Below are 21,602 nucleotides of genomic sequence, written 5' to 3'. Positions count from 1 at the left end.
ATAGTGATCTATGAGAGCTGTGGCACTAATTAGGCAGCAGGAACATAGACAATAGCCCATTAAAGCACAAATAGGCAGGACAGGCCCATTGTTTCATTAGCACAACTCTCTCTGAAGGTAATTACACTGATGTGAAATAGACTAAAATAGCTGCAGTAACATAGTAGCCCAGATTATCAGCGAAAAGCCTCTTGATAGACTCTTCTCTTTGTGTGTTTTTTTTTTCTAAAATCCAACAAAGCTTTAAAGTGTTAATTTTCCAGGCATCGCACACACATTGTTGAAACATGATGAGTTATTACCAGCAATGATCACAGGCGTTTTTTTAAGTGAGGAGCATCGCATCTCCACTTAAATTTGGCCCTAATTGTTTTGTTTCAGTCTATTAATCTTAAAAAGTGACACAGAAGAAAGGATTTCTCCAGTGATGAATGGCGGGACATTCCAATTCCCACTTAATAGCAATTAATTTTCTGATACCCGCACAAGTTTGGCTAGTTTTAATTAGTTTGTTCTGAGGAATGGGGGAACTTCACCCCGGATTTCCATGAAAGCGGCGTCTGCCTGACTAAATACATTCTCATCAAAGGGAGCGGGGTGAGGCTGTCTGACCTTTCTAAGATTCACAGTGCGTTTAATTTCCTATTTACACTTTAAAATAACTCATTAGCATAAGTCATCTGCACACAGTCCTTAGCCCAACATATTAAGACAATAGCTCATTTAAATCATGTCAAAGTGAAGTTGCAGGTCCCTCCTCGCCGTGGTTGAGCCGTAGCTTGATCTATATATAGTACAACGGAGGTGTGTTGTGAAGGTGCACTTTAGAGGTTCAATTCCCACTGGGGCCACCCATGCTATAATGTGCAGGTACGCACTCATAATACTTAAAGGTGTGATCCCAGGAGGCATGGATTTGGTGGGTGTTTTTTTAATCCGCTGCTGGGCTACATCTGGCTGAAAAATTCCAGTTTTTTTTAGATTTACCTAAAAGTGTTGTACAAACATAATTTCAATAATTACATTATAATGTGTAGTTAGGATATTGTACTTATCAAAATGCAGTGATTTGAATGCTATTGTAACAACAGTAACATGCAACCTTTTTATTTACCATATTTAGGTTTGATATGCATATCAATGCTTAATGAAATAGATAAAAGAATTAATCAAATGCACGTCGTTGCCGTCCACTGAATACCATGTATCTATATCCAATTTTGGTGATTTTGACATTTTAAAGTGCCCATATTATGAAAAAATCACTTTTTCTGGGATTTGGGGTGTTCTTTTGTGTCTCTGGTGCTTCCACACACATACAAACTTTGAAAAAAATCCATCCATGCTGTTTTGAGTGAGATACAGTTTCTGAATGTGTCCTGCCTTCAGTCTCCTAGTGAGCTGTTCAAAATCGGCTCGGACTGTGACGTCACAGTCCGAAATGAGCTGGCTAACCACAACCGTTAGCTCGTTAGCATGCTAACCGTTAGCATTAGCATGCTAACGCTAATGCTAACGCTAGCATGCTACGTCGTTCTCAATAGCAGAAAGCACTGCTACAACACACACAAGTTCACCATAATCTAAAAAAAACTACTTGTACATGGCGCCCTCATTTAGAAGTCTCCCAGCTAATCCTGCCTTGTAACTGACCAAAGTTGGAGAAACAGGCTTTCTTTTACTGTCTCTAGAGTTAGCTAGCTGACATGATCTACATCTGAGCTACTGAGCATGTGCGAGTGCAATCAAAGATAGTACAGAAGAAGAAGATGAAAAGAGGTCTCACTCTGTAACTAAAACAGAAACCAGGTGAAAAGAGGATCTGCAGCAGTGAGAGAGAGCTGTGCAGTACAACAAAAATATGGTGTTTTTTGAAAATTAAACCATGTAAACCTATTCTGGTACAACCTTAAAATACAGTTATGAACCTGAAAATGAGCATAATATGGGCGCTTTAAAAAGAAATGAGGGATTGCACGTTCCTTTGAGTTGAGAAATGTATTCTTCTTCTCACGCTGAATAAACCATTTACCATTTTTACCATCTACTGAAATATGCATTGTCACAAAGATGAAACTGTAGCTCATGAAAAGATTGACAGTTAGAGATATGTGGTTTTCATAGCACAGCGACGATGTGTAAATGCTTAGCCTGGTTGACACTAGACCCTTCTCAGTTGTAACTGAGAGTGGGTCTGGGCAAGCTTCATTCACAGCCCATTTCCAAAGGGGCTTCACCAACAGATGCCGTACAAATGTCTCTGGGCGCAATAGGATAGTCCTTCAACCAATCAGACCAACGATCCGGGTGACGTAGCAGCTACAGCGGCATCAACGGGTTGTTGCGCTTCGGTGGCCGTCATGTTGAATGTAAACAAAACGCTGCTTGCTGTCGCTGCGCTATCGTCATTGTGTAAAGCCCGCCTCAACGGTTGTGATTGGTGCCTCGATTTGTAAAAATTGGAAATGGGCTTGAATGGGTTCTTGGCCAGACTGACCTGCAGAGCAAATCTCAAATTTACCGGAAGTTCGTCAGGGTTTTCCCAGGCTAGTAAATACTGACCTTTATAAATAAACAAAATGAAAGATATTCTTCTATTAATCCCACTTGGCAAGAACCTGAACTTGTCATCATCGAAATTAAGTTCAGAAAACTCCCATGGTCTGTAAATCTAACACACACAAACTGCTGAGCCCGGATCAGTTGGACCTCATGTTATAATACTGTGTAACAGTGGTCCTGGATCAGCACTCCTGAGACAATAAAATGGGCTTGGGTGTGTGTCATAAACTATTTATCAGTCATGAGTCAGACTTACTTTCCATCGCCTGCAGGTATTCCATGTGCAGGGCGCTGGCGCTGCTGGCGCCGGCTGTGGACGCCACAGAGGGGAGCAGGTCGTTGGTGTAAGGGCTGCGGTGGCCCGCCAGCAGAGCCATCTGGTGGTAGTACTCGGCTGTGGTCAGACCTGTGTGAGGGGCTGGAGCAGGAGAACGGTCGGGTCAGCAACGAGGAAACAAGGTAACCAAGAAGTGAAGGAGACGAGATGAGGAGATGTGGGTTATAGAGGTATTTGTAGAAGGGAGCGTCGAGAAAGAACAGAGGAATTAAAATAAATAGGTAGTGGGGAAAAAACATGGAGGAGAGCACCTGCACCTGCACCGCATTACAAACCTGCGTTCATTTACATGAAATGATAATCAGCTCAGCAGAACAGTAATGAGCACATTAGCAACACCATCAAGTTAAGCAAAACAGCTGCACAGGGAGCATCACCTGAAATGGAGAGCCTCGCTGGGGATTACCGGATGCTTGCTCAGAGATTACAGTGAGTGTGCATTAGTGTTTGATTGATGCACTCATGCCAAGCACAGCATAACTGATCGTCTTACAATACAATTCTTTAACAGCCTTTTCTCTTCTTCTTACTGTTCCTTGATCACTTTAAGAGAGTGAATATATATATATATATATATGTGTGTGTGTGTGTGTGTGTGTGTGGTAAGAGTATGTGGGCTGACACATCTTTTGCCAGAGAAGGTGCTTGTGTGTTGTACGGCTGCAGTGTGCAGATATGCAACCTGCTCCTCGACTGTGCTCCCTTAAACACTATGGAAAAACAAAAGGCCTAAATCTGCCCAGACGTATCTGCATGCACAAAGACACAGCAAACGATTCTGCCTCCACTTCACTTTCTCTCTCTCTTTTTTTTTCAAAATGCCTCTTTTTTTCCAAGTCATTCCCATAGTTATAAAGTGCTGTAAGTCCTTGAACCGTAGCCTAAAAATAAACATCTGGTGGTGGGCTTCCTTATGCAAATATTCTAAGAAAGAGAGAGGAAAAGACTAACACTGTGGTTTTGGATGCAAATATAGAATCGGTTCACTTCAGACCCACAGAGTGCTGCAGCTCCCCCCCCAACTGAAGAAATAAAAAGAAAATAAATAAAGAAAGACTGTATGAGGAGATTTCCTCTTAATGCTGGCCTGTACGCCTGCAATATGCATCCATGATTGGTTGAATGAATGAAAGAAAAAAATCTAAATTAATTCGATCTGGGTATTATGTCTTCAGTGGAAGGGGGGAGTTTCTTAATTGTCTCTGCTGTTCCGCCTTAGCTTTGCTTTTGCATTCAACCGTAATATGGCCCATTCAGTTTCCAACACGCACAGAAAAGGGCTTTGCAGAATTTCTAAATCAGAAACGTTGGCACCCTAGATCGATCCTGGGGGCAAAAAGGGGGAAGTGGGGGCAGGCTGTCAGTGTGGCACTCGGGCAGAGTCGTGCCTCAGGACTTGGTGAGCCACCGGGTGCTCCTTCAGCATTACAATAGGATCAGGGGCAAGCTTACCTCTGAAACCCATCTCACATAGAAAAGAGAGAAATATTGTGTGAGGGAGGTGCAAAAAAGAAAAAAAAAAAGATGTGAAAGCAAATGTGTGGCAGCAAGAGGGTGGCACTCCCACCCACTTTAAATCACCATTAGATTCTGTTAATTAATTCATTATTCAAATGTATAATGTATTTGGTAGGAACAAAAATTGCATATTGAAGGAGGCTCCCTGTAAGCGTGGTGATATACTAACAACACAAAAGCTGATGGGTTAATTAATCACTGGATTGATTAAAGGAGTAATTATGTGCCTCATTCACAATTAACAGCATTATGAGCTGAAAGGGGATCATGTGGTAGGTTGGAGAAACTATGTAGATTTAAAGCAGGCTGAGACTGGTGCACACTATGTTGTGGTAATGGAAAATTGGAGGGTAGAGTTTGAGCTTGAGTATATTCTTCATGGGCGCAAAGAGTGATGTTGGAGAGCAGGAGAGCAGGAGAGAGGTGGAGTGAGACTCTCAGTCTTCACTCAGCTTTTTAACAGACCTGGGTGAGATGAAGTGGAGTGTGCTGGTGTAGAGGAAACACCCCTACTATCTGCCGTTTCAGAAATACACTTCAACACAAGGTGGGGAGCTAAAGTGCTGCTGTGCCAAAGTGTCGATGGCTGGTGACACGAGGGCCGTAAAAGGTCTTCAGGCCATTTCACATTAAGGGTGAATGTAGATGTTTGGCAAATTAATTCTTTAATACGCTTTTTTATGGCGTGGTCATTTGCAGTATTTGTATATAAACCAAAAAAAAAAAAAAAATTAAAATACTACAATAGGATTGTAGCTAACAACTGACTTATTTTCATTCTTAATTTTTCTGTTGTTTATTTTTGCAATTAACTACTTAATTATCTATTCTCCACAATGTCTAAGAAATACGAATATTTAAATCGCAGATTCCAAAGCCCAAAGTGATGTCTTATTTTTGAATTTTTTGGGTTGCTTTCTTGCTCAAGAGCACCTTGTCAGTGCCCAATCAGTGTAATCATTCCCTGAAATTCAATCCAACTCCCACTTTAGCACTACTAATTAGTAAAATCACATAATTTAAATGCTACCAATCATTTCATTTCACCACACAACGCTAATTTGCTAAACATGATTCATTTATTGTAGTGTGAGTTTTCCTTTAAATAGTTTTTGAAATTATTTTGGATCAGTTTTTTAATAATAGGCCTGCATCCGGTGTCCACTTTCATTGATTTCCCAGTCCAAATCCATCTTTAGATCTCAGGAAACAAATGCTCCCTGTAGGACACCATAACATAACGCCCCCCAACCCCGAACTTGAATCCGATCCTCCCTCGGTGTGAGCGTTGTAACTGTATGTGACCCTGCCGCTCACTGATGCATCCTCCGGAGGTCTCTGACATGACTCACAGATCAAAAGGATTAGCCTCCCTCCAACCTGCACCCCCACCCACACGGATCGTGCCACACTCATAATACTCCCATCCACCTTCTACCTCATTCAGATAACATCTCACCAACCCCTGGGTCTTAATAGAGATGGATCTAGTTGCCTCTCACCTGACCTCTTCTGATCTCAAACAGGAATTAAAGGGATACAGAGAATCGAGATTCCCGCTAATAGCAATCCAACCTCACTGGTCAATTTCAACAATTATTTTTAGGGGTCTTTGTCGCCCCTTTCTGCTCGGCTGGGATTGAGTGCAGATGTGCGTGTGTGTGCTGAGGGTGCACCATGTGCCGTGAGTGTATAGATGCATCCTGCTTTGAGTCGTCAGTGCATGTTTCACTTTATTCACCATCTGCAGGGCTGAGGCCCCGGGTGGCTGACAGAACAGAGATGGAGGGGCTGCTGTGGAGCGAGCGGATGTAGTCCATGTATGGGTTGATGTAGGGGTGCGGAGGGTGAAAGGGCGACTCCGCCCCCACGGAGGGGTTCCGCTGGGGCGAGATCCGGATGAGGGAGATGTCTGAGAAAGCTGGACTGCCCGCCAGTCCAGGAGGCCTGCAGACACACAAAAGAAAAGAAAATATAGAAAGAACATGAATACATATTTACTCAAAACTAGAACTTAGAGCATTCACACACGTTTGCTGAGGAAAATGTGTGTGATTGCTGTCAACACTGATGCTTATAGGATGCATTTTTGGATGATATTATTTGAAAACTTGCAGTTTACAGTTTAAGTGAAGATTGATTGAGACTATTTAAGCCACCACATGTGGAATAATAAGATATTTTGATTTGACTAACATTGTGTAAACAAAACATCAATAATCCACTTGATTCCACAATTTTAACATCATGCTCATTTCATTAGGCCTGACCGGCTCTCACCATCCAGATTTTACTACCATGGGTGGACTGGCAGTGGCAAGGCCAAGCAAATGGACTGTGACACTATCTCTCTCCCTCCATCTGCAAGGCAGAGAGGAGAGCGCTGCATTCCAACTGCTCCCTACGCAGACATTTCCTCAGATCAAAGGCAGCTTTCACCACTGTGTCTTAATCAGAGGGAAACGTTAGACCGAGCTCACCGCTGGCCAGCGCCAGACAAGCAACGCTACACCACTTTACTCAGATGGCTTCAAACTTGGCTTTGGGCAGAAACCGTGTACAGAATTGCACATGACGGATACAATGTTGCACAAAATCCATCAGCAAGTCTCGCACAAGATCCACAATCATTGTCTTAAAATAGAAAACACCAGTGCTATAAGGCTATTCTTTTTTTAATCCAAAATCTTTACTGTGAATTGTCTCTAGGATATGAGATGTGAAATAAAGTTGAGAACAATCAAGAAAACTTCTTAGGAGCCAAGTTTGAGATGAACTAATTTGTCTCCCTTTTTATAATTGGCTAGGAGGGCAAGGAAACTTCATAATGATGGCCTTCACCACAAAGGCCTTCCCCTGAGGATGTGGAGAAATCCACATATCAGCCAGACATTAACAGGCTAAGAGATTAGACTGAATTAGCCCCTCCACTTCTCTGTGGCTCCCCAGTGGACCAGTGTACTGTGACAAAAGACCCCAGGAGAAGGAGAGGAAAAGCAAAGGAGGGAGGGAGAGGGGAAAGTGGGGGTTTAAGAAGGAGGTGAGGAGAGATAGAAGAGGGTGGGAAAAGACGGGAGAAAGAGTGAGAGACCATGGCCCAGAGTTTGTCTCACAGAGACCTTGAGCAAGGCCAGGGGAGCGGAACAGCCCAATTACAACCTCCGCCCCTTCCCCTGATCCCCTACCAGCTCCTCCGTCCCTCCACTTCACAGCCCTCCTAATGAAAGAGCTCAGGCCAGGGCAAATACTGACTAAGGCACTGAGGAGCGGAAACAACACACGCACGCCGCACACACACACACACACACACACACACACACACACAGACATATGTGTACACAGGCATTCACACATACAAACTTTTTGTCTTCAGGTAATGAGCCCAAAGGGGCTATGGGGTGTGTTTTTAAAGGCTTTCATAAGTGTGTGACAACATGTCTCAGTGATGCTGCAGCAGGTGTATGTGAAAGACACTCTTACTCTCAGGAGTGGAAGACTCAGTGAAAGCCTCGTTGCTGAAGTGTGCAAAGGTGACAGATTAAGGGATCGTATCTGACACTGCAACACAATGGTGATGGAATTCTTTTTTTTTTCACCCCCATTTGATTGTTGTGTTTCTGCACGTCTCCCGTCAAAAGATTCCCCAGAGAGATTGTTTTACTTCCTCCACACCTAGAGTAGCAAGTCACGCTGAGGGCAACCTTGCACCTCAAAACAGTCGTGTGAAAGAGTATGTGTTTATGATGAGCAAGTCTTATGCCCACACACCACCATAACATGCCTCATTTACTCAAGATCAACAACACAGCTGCAGGGTGACGCTCACTTTGATGTCACATGGCTGACCATGGATCTCTCTCATACACACACACACACACACACACACACACACACACAGGAGCGCAGGGGCACATGTGCAGCTGAGGGAAAACAAAAAAAACATGCTTTGTCATTGATGAAAAATGGAAAAAAAACTGAACTTTTTTTAAATCACATCCTGCACCTCAGTGGAATACATTTAAATTACCAGATGTATAAAGGCTCATTCAGTGGCAAAGAATATGGGACAAATATGTCCATGTCCCTGAAAGACATTTTCAATGTAGAAACAAGACCCCAGAAGGGAAGGTAGAAAGATTTCATGACTTTTTTTTTCCTCGTCTGGCCCTCCACATGCTTATTTGAGGAGAGCCAGACACCCACTCTGGCTGCCATGACACTGATTAACCCTGTCATGCATTGGCTGCATCTCCCTACACTGACCGTGGCTAAATGCCTGTGCTTGGCTTGTTTTTTTCAATTAACTTAGTCCTACTGGAAGGCCAGGGGAGATAAAACTAAAGAAAAGAAAAGAAAGCGCACACGTTGATTAGTAGGAAGATGGTGGCACGAGGAAGTGTGAAGCCTGTTCAAAGGTGAAAAGGAAAAGAAAAGTTTGGAGAGAAAAAAGGTGTGGGGAGAGGATATGAGGGAGGGCTACCGAGAGGGAGGGAAGACAGTTAGACCGTGAACAGTAGTTGGGAGGAGAAGGAGTAAGTGTGTGAAGATATAGACTATGAACTGGGAGGGAAGGACGTACGGAGAAGACTTAGGAGAAAGGGGGAACTGGAGGAGAGAAAAAGAGGTCTCCAGGGGCGCAGAGCCAGGTGTGAGGGGATTTGAGGAGGACAGGAGAGAGATGGATGGTTTGGAGGAGTGCAGTGTGTCGTCTCTGTACTTGTGAGAGAAAAAGCAAGAGAGTGTCCGATCCTCCGCGTTCAGCTGCTCTCTGCAGTGCTCGCCGTCATCTTAGCATCTGCCAGTATACATTAATCAACATGACGAAGGGAAGTAATCTGACGACGTGCAGTGTGTGTGTGCAGGAATGCTCACCCTGTGTGTGTGCTTGAGTAGGTGTGAGCGCCAGAGAAGTGGCGTCTTAGTTACACCTGATTTAAGATTTACATCAAAGCTGTACCGCAGGCTTCTCTGCCTCACCAGAGAAAAAAAACTTTTCCTTCACTCCTCTCGTTCCCATCATAGTTTTTTAATTCCTATTAACCCTCAAAAGAAGACATTCTGCAAACAGCGAGCTCTGAGCTCTGAGCTCCTGACATATGGAAGCCATTTCCTTTCACGTGGCCTCGCTTAAACCAGCCAGCGCCTCTTTAAGACATTGCATGTTTACACGGGGCGGTCTGTGGATTTTAAACTGTCGTCTTTTTTCACCGGATGAATACACACTTGCCAAGTGTAAATATGCCCCCAAAGGATTTTGAGGTTTCATGGAGGGGTGTGTGCTCATGTAAACAGGCCTTGAATCTTTGTTTGGAACAAGGTTATATCAACACTAATAATTTTTTCTGGTGAAAGCTGCAGTAGAAACACACAGTTGTGGTGAAGTTTGATGACTTCACTTAGGACAGAAGGTATCATTGTGGTGCAGCAGTTAAGACCTGGTAGTATTGACACAGCGGTCTGCTAAAACAGGAACCGTGCTTTGCAAAATACTTTTAGCTCGAGCATGACATGGTTACGCATAAAATTAAATTAAAATGTCTTGATGTGTGCTTCACAGGGTACAGGAAATTGGTAAGTCCAAAGCCAATAAGCCAGCAACTGTGAATGTTCATAGACCATCATGTTTTCACCCACAGATGCTGGAGTGGTCCAAGAAGGAGATTTGAAAAAGAAAAATTCACGATACTGACCAAAGTCCAACTTAAGAAATCGCCGTTAAGAATCCCAAAGACAACTGAGAGTGAAAGACAATGGAAATACTTCCAACATCTTTATTTTCAACTTTGCAAAAGGAAGCAATAGAAACTGGAAATTAGGTCTTAATTTGGGCAAACACTAACATTGCCACTGGTATTTGTCCTACTTAAAGTGCTTTTTAATCTTCTGTTAATGTTTTGGGTGTGTATTTATGTTATCTGGGTTTTCGTTTTGTGTGGTTGATTTAGTGTTCATGTTTATCTAGATTTATTGTTGCACCATGACCGAGACCCGGGTGGGGACTGATGGCCTCTGGGCAGTGAGAAAGTGTTTAGTAGCACATACACAGATTGGAAATTGTTAACTTTGCTTCCTGAGCATAACCTTTCATGCAGTGTAATACATTAGAAGGTTGCAGTGTTTTGTGTGTATTGTTAACTTTGCTTTTATAATGGAGCTAATGTGCTGAGTACGTTATTCTTAAAATCATACTGACATAGGAAGGAAGGAAAAAAAACATTTATTTAAACAAGTTATTTCTCTAGTAGTGAAAAGTATCCTGTTTAATATTTGTATTGTGTTTCTTTGCATGTTTAACTTAACATGCTAATTTTAGACTTCAGAAAAAAATAATTTATGTTTACTTATGATTTTTAGTAATGATGTAAATTTGATTTGTCTACTGCATCAACTTACCGACCTGTTAAGTTTCACCTTATGTAATAACTTAGACGGTTTAAGGCAACGGGTTTCCGCACAAATTTCTAGTAAAGTCAACTAATTTGGGATAACAGTCTACATGATGAAAATAATGAGCATGCAGCTAAAATGATAGCCTATCTTTAGCTAATTTAGCCAACTTCATAACTACCTATGTGTCATTCATTCAGTGGCTGACCAAGAGGTAGAGGACCTCTTGGTGCATGACTGGCAGAACAAATCCACATTATGTTTTGCTTCAGATAACGATACCAAGACTATTAAATATGATCTGGAAAGTCCAGTTTGTGAAACAGATTAATTAGTTTAAAGGTTTTTCAAACGCTAAAATTAGAATAATACATCTTTAAATTTTGGATATTGTGATATGAGACAAAGTTGTCTTTTCCTGGTTTTCAAGGCTGCAGTACAGTAAAGTGATGTCCTTTTCTGAACTTACCAGACCTACTAGCTATTTTATTATTTGCCTTCACCCACTTAGTCACTGTATCCACATTAATTCAATTCAATTCAATTCAATTTTATTTATAGTATCAAATCATAACACGAGTTATCTCGAGACACTTCACAGATAGAGTAGGTCTAGACCACACTCTATAATTTACAAAGCCCCAACAATTACAGTAATTTTAGTGGTGATTATTTATCGAAACTCTCATTGTGTTAATATTTTGTAAAAGCACCAATAGTCAACCCTACAATATCGCCGCAATACCGACATTGGATGTATTTGGTCAAAAATATTGTGATATTTGATTTTCTCCATATTGCCCAGCTCTAGGTTGTAACATTTACAAATGCAAAAAAATAGTACCTTATTATTGTAGGCGTTAAATTAAGTCCTTGGTTGACTCAATCATGCTAATGCAGCCAGGTTGAACTATATTTCAAGGTGATATGGAAGGATGTAGACCACATGTTCTCATACAGTATATGAAATATACAGGAAGAATAGGCAGTACAAAAATACAACCTATGTAGACCCATCTGTCTTGACACATTACACCTGTGGCCACAAGGGGCTGAGTGAGGTAGGAACTGGGCTTTTGGAGAGAACTGGGATCAGTCAGGTGTCAGGTCCTCTCCTGACCGAGGCTGACAGCATCACACACCTATTCCCCCTCCAACTTCAGCTCAATCTCACCACCTCATAGAAGCCTGTGCACCCCCACTCCTACCCACCCAGTCACAGCACAAGGCTGCCACCGCTATGAAAGCCTAAACCAGAGAGGAGGAAGAGAGGGGCTCCTGACAGCGGAAACAGAAGCACTTTAAAGCTCCAAACCCTTTCACTGAGATCAAAGGGCCACAGGAACAGAGCCAGCTGAGACTCAAGGAGAGAGGAAAGGGAGCTGAGACAAGGGGAGAGAGAGAGAAGACAGACAGACAGAGACACAAACAGAGGAAGGTAGATACATATTCTAGGTTCCTAATGATTCAGTTGGAAAGTCTTCATTAAGTTCCGCCAATGAAGCACATTCCAATGACTTCATTTTCCACATTAGTAATGACAATTACAGCAGCAGTTTGAACTCATGTTACTTTCAGATCTAGCCTGCCTTCAGTCAAACCACTGGCCTCTGGACCTGCCTGCTGTGGCAAAAGAATGAATTAACATTACGCAACGAAAGGTGGATACATTTAAAAATCTTTTTCCAACCTAAGCCATGAACTTCTTCCCCATGAAATGGAGCTTCTTGAAAATACTGCAATGTGGACACACGGTGTGATGCAGATGGCAAATAAAAGATGATTGCTATGTCATAAATCTATAGAAACTGCCAGCAATGTTAAAGTTACAATCTCAAAGATTTCAGTTTGGTTCTCTTTGGCAACAAGTGGTAATTGCAGGTCTGTTTTTGGATCTCGCTTTCACACTGCCATTTCATTGTCTGTAGTCATCCCTTAGCCCCGCTTACCCTTTCTGGCGGACCAACCATTGCTGGGTGCCGCTTGTGTTTTTCTGGGAATGCCGCCACAGAAATCCGGTTCGTAAATCTGAAAATGCATCAGTGGGCCATAGGCTCAATCAACATTGCGTTACCTCATTCGGTGATAGGTAGTGACTAGAGACATTTATTAATATGAAATTACTTTATTACTTTAAGAAGCCAACTTTCTTTAACCTTTAACTCTCTGTTTAATTGTTTATTTTGTTTTTCGACGTAGGATGTGCATAATATGGGAGTTGTCATTGACATAAAATATGTTTCTATTATTCTAATAGGCTAATGATTTGGGTTTCAATGCAAACAGCGTGAAATTACCATTCCCATTTCCAATGGTCTTCATCAGCAGATGTCATGGAGCTGTAAGTTTTAAAGCCTTTCGTTGTGGTGAACACTTTTAGCATCATCATGGTCATCTATGCTGACCATCTTAAAAGTTGGGCTTGACAGTTGGATTTATAGTTGACACAAAGGGTTGACAGGAGTCCTGCCACAGATACCTCCAGCTCAGGTTTTGATTTATAGTTCAGTGATGGATGATAGCACCACTGCAACAATAGACAGATGTGTTGTAGATGTAGAGTGCTTTAATTAATTTCCCCAAAGAACTGTGTTTACAGTCTTTCATTCACTCACGAGCAACAGTGAAGGTCCGCCTTGTTTTATTACTGAATATGGGACTTTTCCGTGCCAATGCCACATTTCCAGTGTGTTGTTTCATTCTTCGTAATAGAGAGCGGGGGTCATGGTGAGCAGAGGGTTTGCAGTGGAGATGTGTCCCTCATGTTGTCTTACAAGAGGAAATACAAGTAGCCAAAGGTGACCAATTACAGTTCTTGCAGTCCCCACATGGTATCTCATGCCAGCTACTGTGTAGTCCAGTGATAATTAACTTACGGTGGGTGGCTCAACTTAGGGTGCCGGTTGGCTCGCTGACAATTTCGTATTCACAATGAAAATAAATCGATGTAAACTAGGAATGTGAACACTGGCCATTAGGGGGCGCTACAAATATGAAAAGTTTATATCTCATTAAGGGCTCATGCGATCTTTAAGAAATTTGGAGTGTACGATCTAGGGCCACTCCTGAGGCCACGCCTAAAATGTTGTACTGATTGGTCAAAATGGACGTGGCCTATTACACCCAAAAAAAATGCATTGATACTTTTTATAATGGATATATACAATGAATACAAACGGGAAGTTTGCATTTTCAATTTACTACAGACCTTGCAGCTCTGCGGTTCGTCGGGAGGGACTCTCGCGCACGGCTTAGACCCTGTGCACCTGATCTCACTTAATTTAAAGAAGAAAAAAAATAATTTTAAAGAAAGATGATTTATGGGCCTTTTAATATTTATTTATTTTAACTGATAAACAATATGAATATTTGTTTACTGGTCCCTGGCCTCCTTTCATTTTGCAAAAGTGACACCCGGGCAAAGTATTTGAGTATCCCTTAAAATTTACAACTATAGATTAAGCTTTAGTAACGCACCATTTTGCTTAAATTCCCATTAAGTTAAAGAAGGAGATGATGCTTTTACTTTTAGCTTTTTGAAAAAACATTTTTGAAATTTACAAGGCTTTCACACCCTTATAGCAAACCAAGACAAGTAGGCACCCTAACAGAACAGATGTTACAGAGATTTAATCTGTCTCTGGCTGCATTTTTGTAACGAACTCCAGGAACTCTTATTTCTATATTTCAGGAACTTTGTTCAGTTTGTTCCCCATGATCCAAGGTTCCTCCTCTCTGCTTTTTCTTTCCTCCCGGCTGGGCAGAGCAGACCGCGGGCCCGGCATGGCACAGCGAGGTTGCCAGGCGTTCAGGGTAACTATGTTCCCCCGGAGCTGTGAGGGCTCTGTGTGACCCCCTGACATCAAAGGCCTGGGTGGGTTCAGGGAGGTGGAGATAGCTTTCTATTCATGGTCACATCAGGCAGGATTCCCTCTCTGTGGGATACTTCTGGAGGCGTGCCAGACATTCCCATATACTGCAGAGTCAGTTCGCACACACACGCACACACACGCACACACACACACACACACACACACACATGCACACACACACACGCTGTTCAGTTGAAGACCCACGACTCTCCTTCGGTTTCTCCGTCTCCTCCCCCTGTGTGTTTCAGTCACACTCACATTGTCTACATATAAGCAGCCAGTACATCCCTGTAGGCACGTATCACTTCCACGCCGCTGGAGTGATAACATATGTTTATCAACAGGAGCCAGTGAGTGTGACGAGCTCAAGTCATAACAAACGGGTCCAGGTGTCAGAGGACCCGGTTATATCTGAAGGTGTGCCACACATGGAAATACACTTCTTGTTTTAGATCAAGGCTCTTCGACTTTTCACCCGCCGATTCTAAATTACTTATTTTGAAAAGTTTGTTTGGCTTTGCCACACACAGCAGGCTGTTTTTAAAAAAAAAATGTCCACACTGCAATTAAATGTAATTTCAGCCATCGAGATAAGAATGTCTACCAAAACGAATCAACAGATTGTATAGCGAGGGATTGAAAACATAAAAGTAAAATTACACAAAATGAGGCTGCCTTTTTTCCTGTAATTTCAAGAGGGCTGGAATCAGGGAACAAACATGAGGCCAAAAAAAACCCTTTTTGTTTTTCTCCCATGCTTGATTTAGCCTTTTTACAAATGGTTTTGCATGGACCATTCCACCTTCATCTCCACTTTTTACTTGATTGCGGCTATTTTTCAAAGCAGGTGGAATTAGCGCTGCTCTCAGTCAGTGTTTTGAGTTCCTCTGGCATGCCCCGGGCTAGAGAGAAGACAGGAGGGGACTCCTGGGTGTTGAAGTGTTAAACTTGTGAAAACAGGGAGGAAGCACATCTATCTTTCCTTTTCCTCTCAAGTAATGTCTCGATGGCCCCGATGCCTTTACACAAACACTCAGCTGATGCCTGCAGCTAAACAGGGTTCAGGTTCCACACCCCACCGCCTCCGCTACCCTGACAAGTCTGGGTAATGAGAGTGCGCGTCTGCGTGCGTATACGGCCTATCTCAGGTGAGGAGAATGAGTGTGGCCCAGGGCTGCGAGGAGCGGCGTGGATCCCCCCTCAATTCACCACGTCACGCTGGGCTGCTGAAATGAGCAGCCGCACGGATGGGCCTGAGCAAATCACAAACAATACACAGACAGCAAGACAGCAGAGACACACGGCTGGAGATGGTTAATCCTTCAGACAGAGATCTGAGGTAGAACACCAGAAAAAAATAAGGGGTCGGGAGGAAGAGGAGGGAGTGCTGACACACAGAGGGAGGAAAACAGGAGCATCAGGTACAAGCCACAACAATATATGTTTCCTTCTCGGCACTGAAAATCTCCTTTTCAGAATGAAATCCATCACGTTTTCCTAATACATATTTCTTGTAGAGGAGGGGAAGGAAAGAAAATCCGGACAAGAAGAAAGGCAAGTGCTGGTGGGGAAGTGAAAAGACACAGCCTACTTTAAGGCCATTTCATCCATCTTGTTGGACTAATAAAATGTCATGTGGAGTTTCTTGATATTTAATCATGAAGGGGCTGTGTTCGTGGTGGTGCCAAGCGCAGGCTTGATGAAGCTTTGGGAGGCTTAAACACAGACCTGTGTACATTCTGGATATACCCAGAGGAGGACGTTTCACAAAACTGCTACATAAGTGACAACAACTGTTGAATAAACAGTAGGGAATTCCTAATAAGCCTGCTCTGGGAAACTTTTATTTTTTTGTTTAACTTCGGTTAGAAAAAGAAGTTCCCTAGCTCTATTTAACCCCTTTAAATAAACTTTAATTCCTAATTCCAAAATCACTCACATAGAGATATGAATATGATGGACATGCAACAAAAAGCTTGTTGCATTCTTCCCTGCGGTCACCCTGCAGCTGCGTGCATGACTGTACATATCTGTGCAGCTCCCGATGGACACTCGCGGGGGAGAAAAACTTCACAAGCTGACCCCATCTCAAAAAAAAAAAGGGAAAGTGAAATATCATGGGAGACAGAAGAATAGCGAAGGGGTTTGTTTTTGGCTCAATCCAAACGACATTATTAGATGAAACTATCACACTATCAGATGTAATGGACGCCCCATCTGATAAGGGAGATAACCAAGGGCTGAGAGAATAGAATCGCTTCATGTGATATGAATTAATTTGCATTGGTGGGGAAAGTGTAAAAGGAGTGAAATTCCCTGTGACTTAGAAGATAAACAAATAGAAAAAGGGAGGAGAAGAGGTGCAGAAGCTGTAAGGGAGGCAATGAAATAATATCCACTTACATTAAAAACTGTAATTGGTCTATAGCTGGACTTCAGCTGGATTAGAGGCATTTTAAACATGTAGTAATATTTTACATTGTAGCATTTAGGTTTCTTAAATCATATATTGAAGTCTTGAGGAAAGATGAAGAGAGGGATGAAAGGAAAGGAAAGCGAGGGAAAATGGAAAATGAGGAGAGCTGGAGAGGATTTATGACCCTGTTCCCCTGGTCTCGTTACTTTCTGTAACTGGCCCCCAGAGTGGGATCGCAGGGTCTGGAGCCCACAACCCAGAGATCAGAGTAATGGAAACTCCATATTTCTACACTGCTACAGCCTGACGTCTGTAGGGCAAAGTAAAAAAGAAAAAAAAACTAAAATTGATAATTGTGCATTCGGTAAGGATCACAATATCTCCTTTCTAAAATCAGCTTTTCTTGTGATTTAAGCAAGGCTCGTTTTTAAAACTACTACTACTATTTGTGAAGAGAAGCAGACGTCAGGACAGCAGCTGCCTGAGGTTGTGGAGACGATGTGAGGCGGCGTGCTGCGAGCGCTGGGTAATATCTCGACAGTCACTGCTGTTGTCTAATAGCTCCTCGCCAATGAGAGGAGGGTCTTTTTACAAAGCCAATTAAGAACCGGCACGGCTCATGAAAGTGACAGCCTGCCACACCCATCAAGTAAGTTACCACCAAAACCACCAAAGACTGAATGTGCTCTTTATCAATACATCATACAAATGAAATGTTGCTTTAGGTTTGTCGAGTGTTGCTGATCACAATATTTGGAATCAGAGCTGAAAAGATCAGTCGATTCATTAACTAGTCGATTGATATAAAGTGAATCAGCAAGTATTATTCTTGAACATTTTTCAGGCTAAAGTACAGAACATTGTCTGCTTCCAGCTTCTCCAATGTGATGATTTGCTACTTTTCTTTGTCCTATACTGTATCTCTGTAAACTTACTATTAATGGATAAAAAAAAACATTATGAATGTGTCACCTTGGGCTCTGGGAAATTGTGATGGCTATTTTTTACTATGTAGTACCTGACACTTGGACAGAATGATTAATCAAGAAAATAGGCAGATTAAGTGATATCAAAAATAATCATTAGCTGCAGCCCTATTTATAATGCATATTATAATTATTTAAACAATCATTTTGCAAACTATAGGCTACATGATTAAATGTCTAAGATGAGAAATGTAGTGTGAGCAGGCTACTATTTAAAAAAATCTGGGAAATGAATATGTTTTTAAATGTTTCATATTCAAGAGGGGAAATAAAAGGTTAAGAATTGCAAACAAAAAAATAAAAAATGGCACATGAAATAAATACACTGACGCTCAAACACTGACAAGAAAATATTTCTAACGTGAATGTGTATGTAAGCATGGATGCGCACACACACACACACACACACACACACACACACTCACATTAGCGCAGGGCTGTTGGCACCTGCCTGTTATCTCTTCCCCTCAGACCTGGTTTTCCATTGTGCTCCATGGGAGAGCTACAAATTGAGATCTCAAACATGAAGAGGGGGCAAATGACTCAAGTATAGAAAATCAAATCCACTAATGTGTTACATGTGCAAATTCACAGGCCTTGTATTAGAGATTAATGCGCTCCTCTTTCATCTAAATGTACCTTTTCTCAAAGATATTTATAATGGAGCCTAAAATTAAATTCAACCAAAGGACTTACACCGAAGAAACGACAATGAACAGGAAATATTTGTTCAGCGAATAATCAGATAGGATTTGCATGAATGAAAGTGTTATGTAAGGAATCATTTGTAGATTAGAAATACTATGATTTGTTTCTTTAGTTGAGATTACTATTTGCCGTTAGATAAGACTTACTAAATCAGTAATAAACCGTTTAGCAAGTAGCAAAAAAAAAAAAAAACATAAAAAATGCATGTGATGTTTAATAACTAGGAAGGAATACACAGCGGCAGGAGCAGCCTCAGCGTAGGTAATCCTAGCCTGGTAAGTAGAGTTTAGGAACATGTCTTAACAGATCTCCACGGGTAATGACTCAACCCTAAAACCTTTACAGGCCTTGTCAAATATATGCTGTGCCAAACTCTTTTTTTTTCACCCAACCTGCTGGATCCATCATTTTCAAAATACACAGGTGCCTTCAGAATATCATGGTCCTGTGCAGAGGATGAATAGAAAAAAGACTACACTGCCCATTTAGGGTTCTGAAACTGGTGTATTACAAAAAAAAAGATATACTGTAACTTCAATCTGCCCACATTTATGCTTAGGCATTTATCTCCTTTCTTTCTAAATCCTGAAATTGCCTCAGAAGAAAAAAGGGGAGAGATACTTTCCCCCTCTTTGCACATTTTCACAGCGTGGTGCACAACTTTCTGAAAATTGAAGAGGCTTTATGTCAAATACGGCTAAAGCCAGCCTCTCCATATCAAACAACGCAGCGCGAAAATTACTGTGGCGATGATAAGGCTGCCAGATAGAGTGGGAGAGGAGAGCGAGGGGGGGAAAAAAACTGAAAGGAAGTGACTCTACTCAATTATACTGCAAAATTGGTATGACTGAATATTTTTCATTCAGGTGACTGATAGTATCAGTGAAACTGCAATGCAGATAAATAAAGGAGCCTTCTGTCAAGAATAAACACCATTAATCATGAAGCCAGCTACTGCGTGACCGCCTGTCCCCCCCGACTTACTCCATAGAGAAAGTATTAAAGGGGGATATGGGGGTGAGAGACAGGGGAGGGAGGGAGGACAGAGGGAAAGCAGTGACTGCACCAGAGAGGGGTGACCTATGAAGTCACACAGAATGGGTTTTGGACAGTTGGAGAGGAGGATGAAAAAGTGGCCTTCGTCTCTCTCCCGGCTTTTCGGTGACAGCAGCCATATCTGGACACAAATTATCAGATGCGATTATGAAATAATCATCAATTCTCTATGTAATTTATGGCACTGTTTCACATCCTGTTTTAGTCTAGACTATATTCAAATGTGAATATTACAGTAATAGCCAATCGTCAAGCATGCAATGATTTTTATTCTTTTTTTTATAACAGAGAATCTGAAGAAAATGTTTTTGCAAATAACAGCCATATAAGAAAGCATGTAGTTACAAATTCCAACTACTGTCATGTGTTGGACTAAAAATGCAGATAGCATCGGTAAAAATTGACTTAAGGTATAACCTGAAACTGAAATATCAACTAATAAAAGAGATCTTGACACAGCAAAGTCAAATCATGAAGCTGCACGCTTACAGAACATGTTTCCTCTAGCTTCTATAACAGCTACCCCTTTGTCTTCCTATTGTTTTGCATTGTGTGTGTGTGTGTGTGTGTGTGTGTGTGTGTGTGTGTGTGTGTGTGTGTGTGTGTGTGTGTGTGTGTGTGTGTGTGTGTGTGTGTGTGTGTGTGTGTGTGTTTGTATTGCAATGCTCGGCCTCGTCCCATCTGGAAGGAGGTGTTGAGATAAGACCGTGGTCTTTATGCTAAGCAACACGCCGCTCCTCTATGCCCAGATTGGGCGCTCTGACAACAGTTTATGTAAATAACAAAACAACACGGCGCACATCTTTAAAAAAAAAAGGAAAAAAAGGGGGGGGAGAACCCTCTCTCCGCCACAGGCAGAGGACAGCGAGGGGGAAGAGTTGTTGCACGGAAAAACAGTGTGAAATTGGTGAGAATCTCGGGTGCCTATGCAGAAAATAAAAATGTGGAGGTTAACAAGGTGATTCACTCGCTTTTTGGTGCCATGCTGAAATCTTTACATGAAATGATGCTTCTGAAGCAACAGCTCACTGAGCCTTTGAGTCAATTAACTCCTTCCTGGTTCATCGTTTCAGCGCTGAGGTCGTGCTGCGATGACAGAGACGTGCAGCAGCCCTCTCCCCTGGTACCTCCAGAATACCTTGCAGTCAGGCCGTGGGCCCGCAGCTGAACAAACACACTCCTGAATCAAATAACCACACAGGCTGGGAAACGCACCCTCGCAGCCCTCTGTACGCCAACTCCACACTGACAGAAAATACAGTGCATGACTTTATGCATGAGTCACAATGAGTTTCCTTTTCTCTAAAATATAAACTTTTTTTTGGTTTCAGATTGTTGCATCTTTCAAAATGCATTAAATCCATTATGCAGTATATCATTTCAGAACAGAAAAGAAAATACAGTATATTAACTAATTTGTGTTTTGGTATATAGAAACTATAGACTGGATTATACATTTATGTTTTACTTTACTTCTCTAGATGATTTAAATGTTGATTTCGTGGTTCTAAGTCATTTGAAACATTTGCTCATAAATTCCAATGCTTGAACAAATAATCTATCTTTAGAACCTTTTGATACAAATATTTCATCACAAATTCCAAAATAAAAAAAAATAAAAAAAATACCAAACTCTAAGCTAAAGTCAATTCTATTTGCTTTACAACTTTATAAACTCCTAAATGGACTCAGTCATTCTGACCAATTCTTTCCTAAATACACATACGGTAACTGTGCAAAAAGGTTGTGAGTCAATTGCT

At 41.8% G+C, this 21,602-nt stretch overlaps 1 protein-coding gene across 2 annotated transcripts in view; it reads right to left on the bottom strand.

The window, feature by feature from the left end:
- Positions 1–21,602, bottom strand: part of gli3 (GLI family zinc finger 3) — a 93,820-nt gene that overhangs the window by 20,362 nt on the left and 51,856 nt on the right. For both annotated transcript variants that reach the window (XM_039790087.1, XM_039790088.1), the window contains 2 exons: positions 6,159–6,364; positions 2,819–2,980 (listed from right to left, as the gene is read on the bottom strand). In XM_039790087.1, the coding sequence (XP_039646021.1) occupies positions 2,819–2,980; positions 6,159–6,364 (368 nt within the window). The remainder of the gene's footprint in view (positions 1–2,818; positions 2,981–6,158; positions 6,365–21,602) is intronic.

The sequence above is a fragment of the Perca fluviatilis genome, chromosome 22, assembly GCF_010015445.1.
Source record: "Perca fluviatilis chromosome 22, GENO_Pfluv_1.0, whole genome shotgun sequence".
In the NCBI taxonomy this organism is placed as follows: domain Eukaryota; kingdom Metazoa; phylum Chordata; class Actinopteri; order Perciformes; family Percidae; genus Perca; species Perca fluviatilis.
Note: the sequence above shows the minus strand (reverse complement) of the source record. Positions and strands in the feature narration are given on the sequence as shown.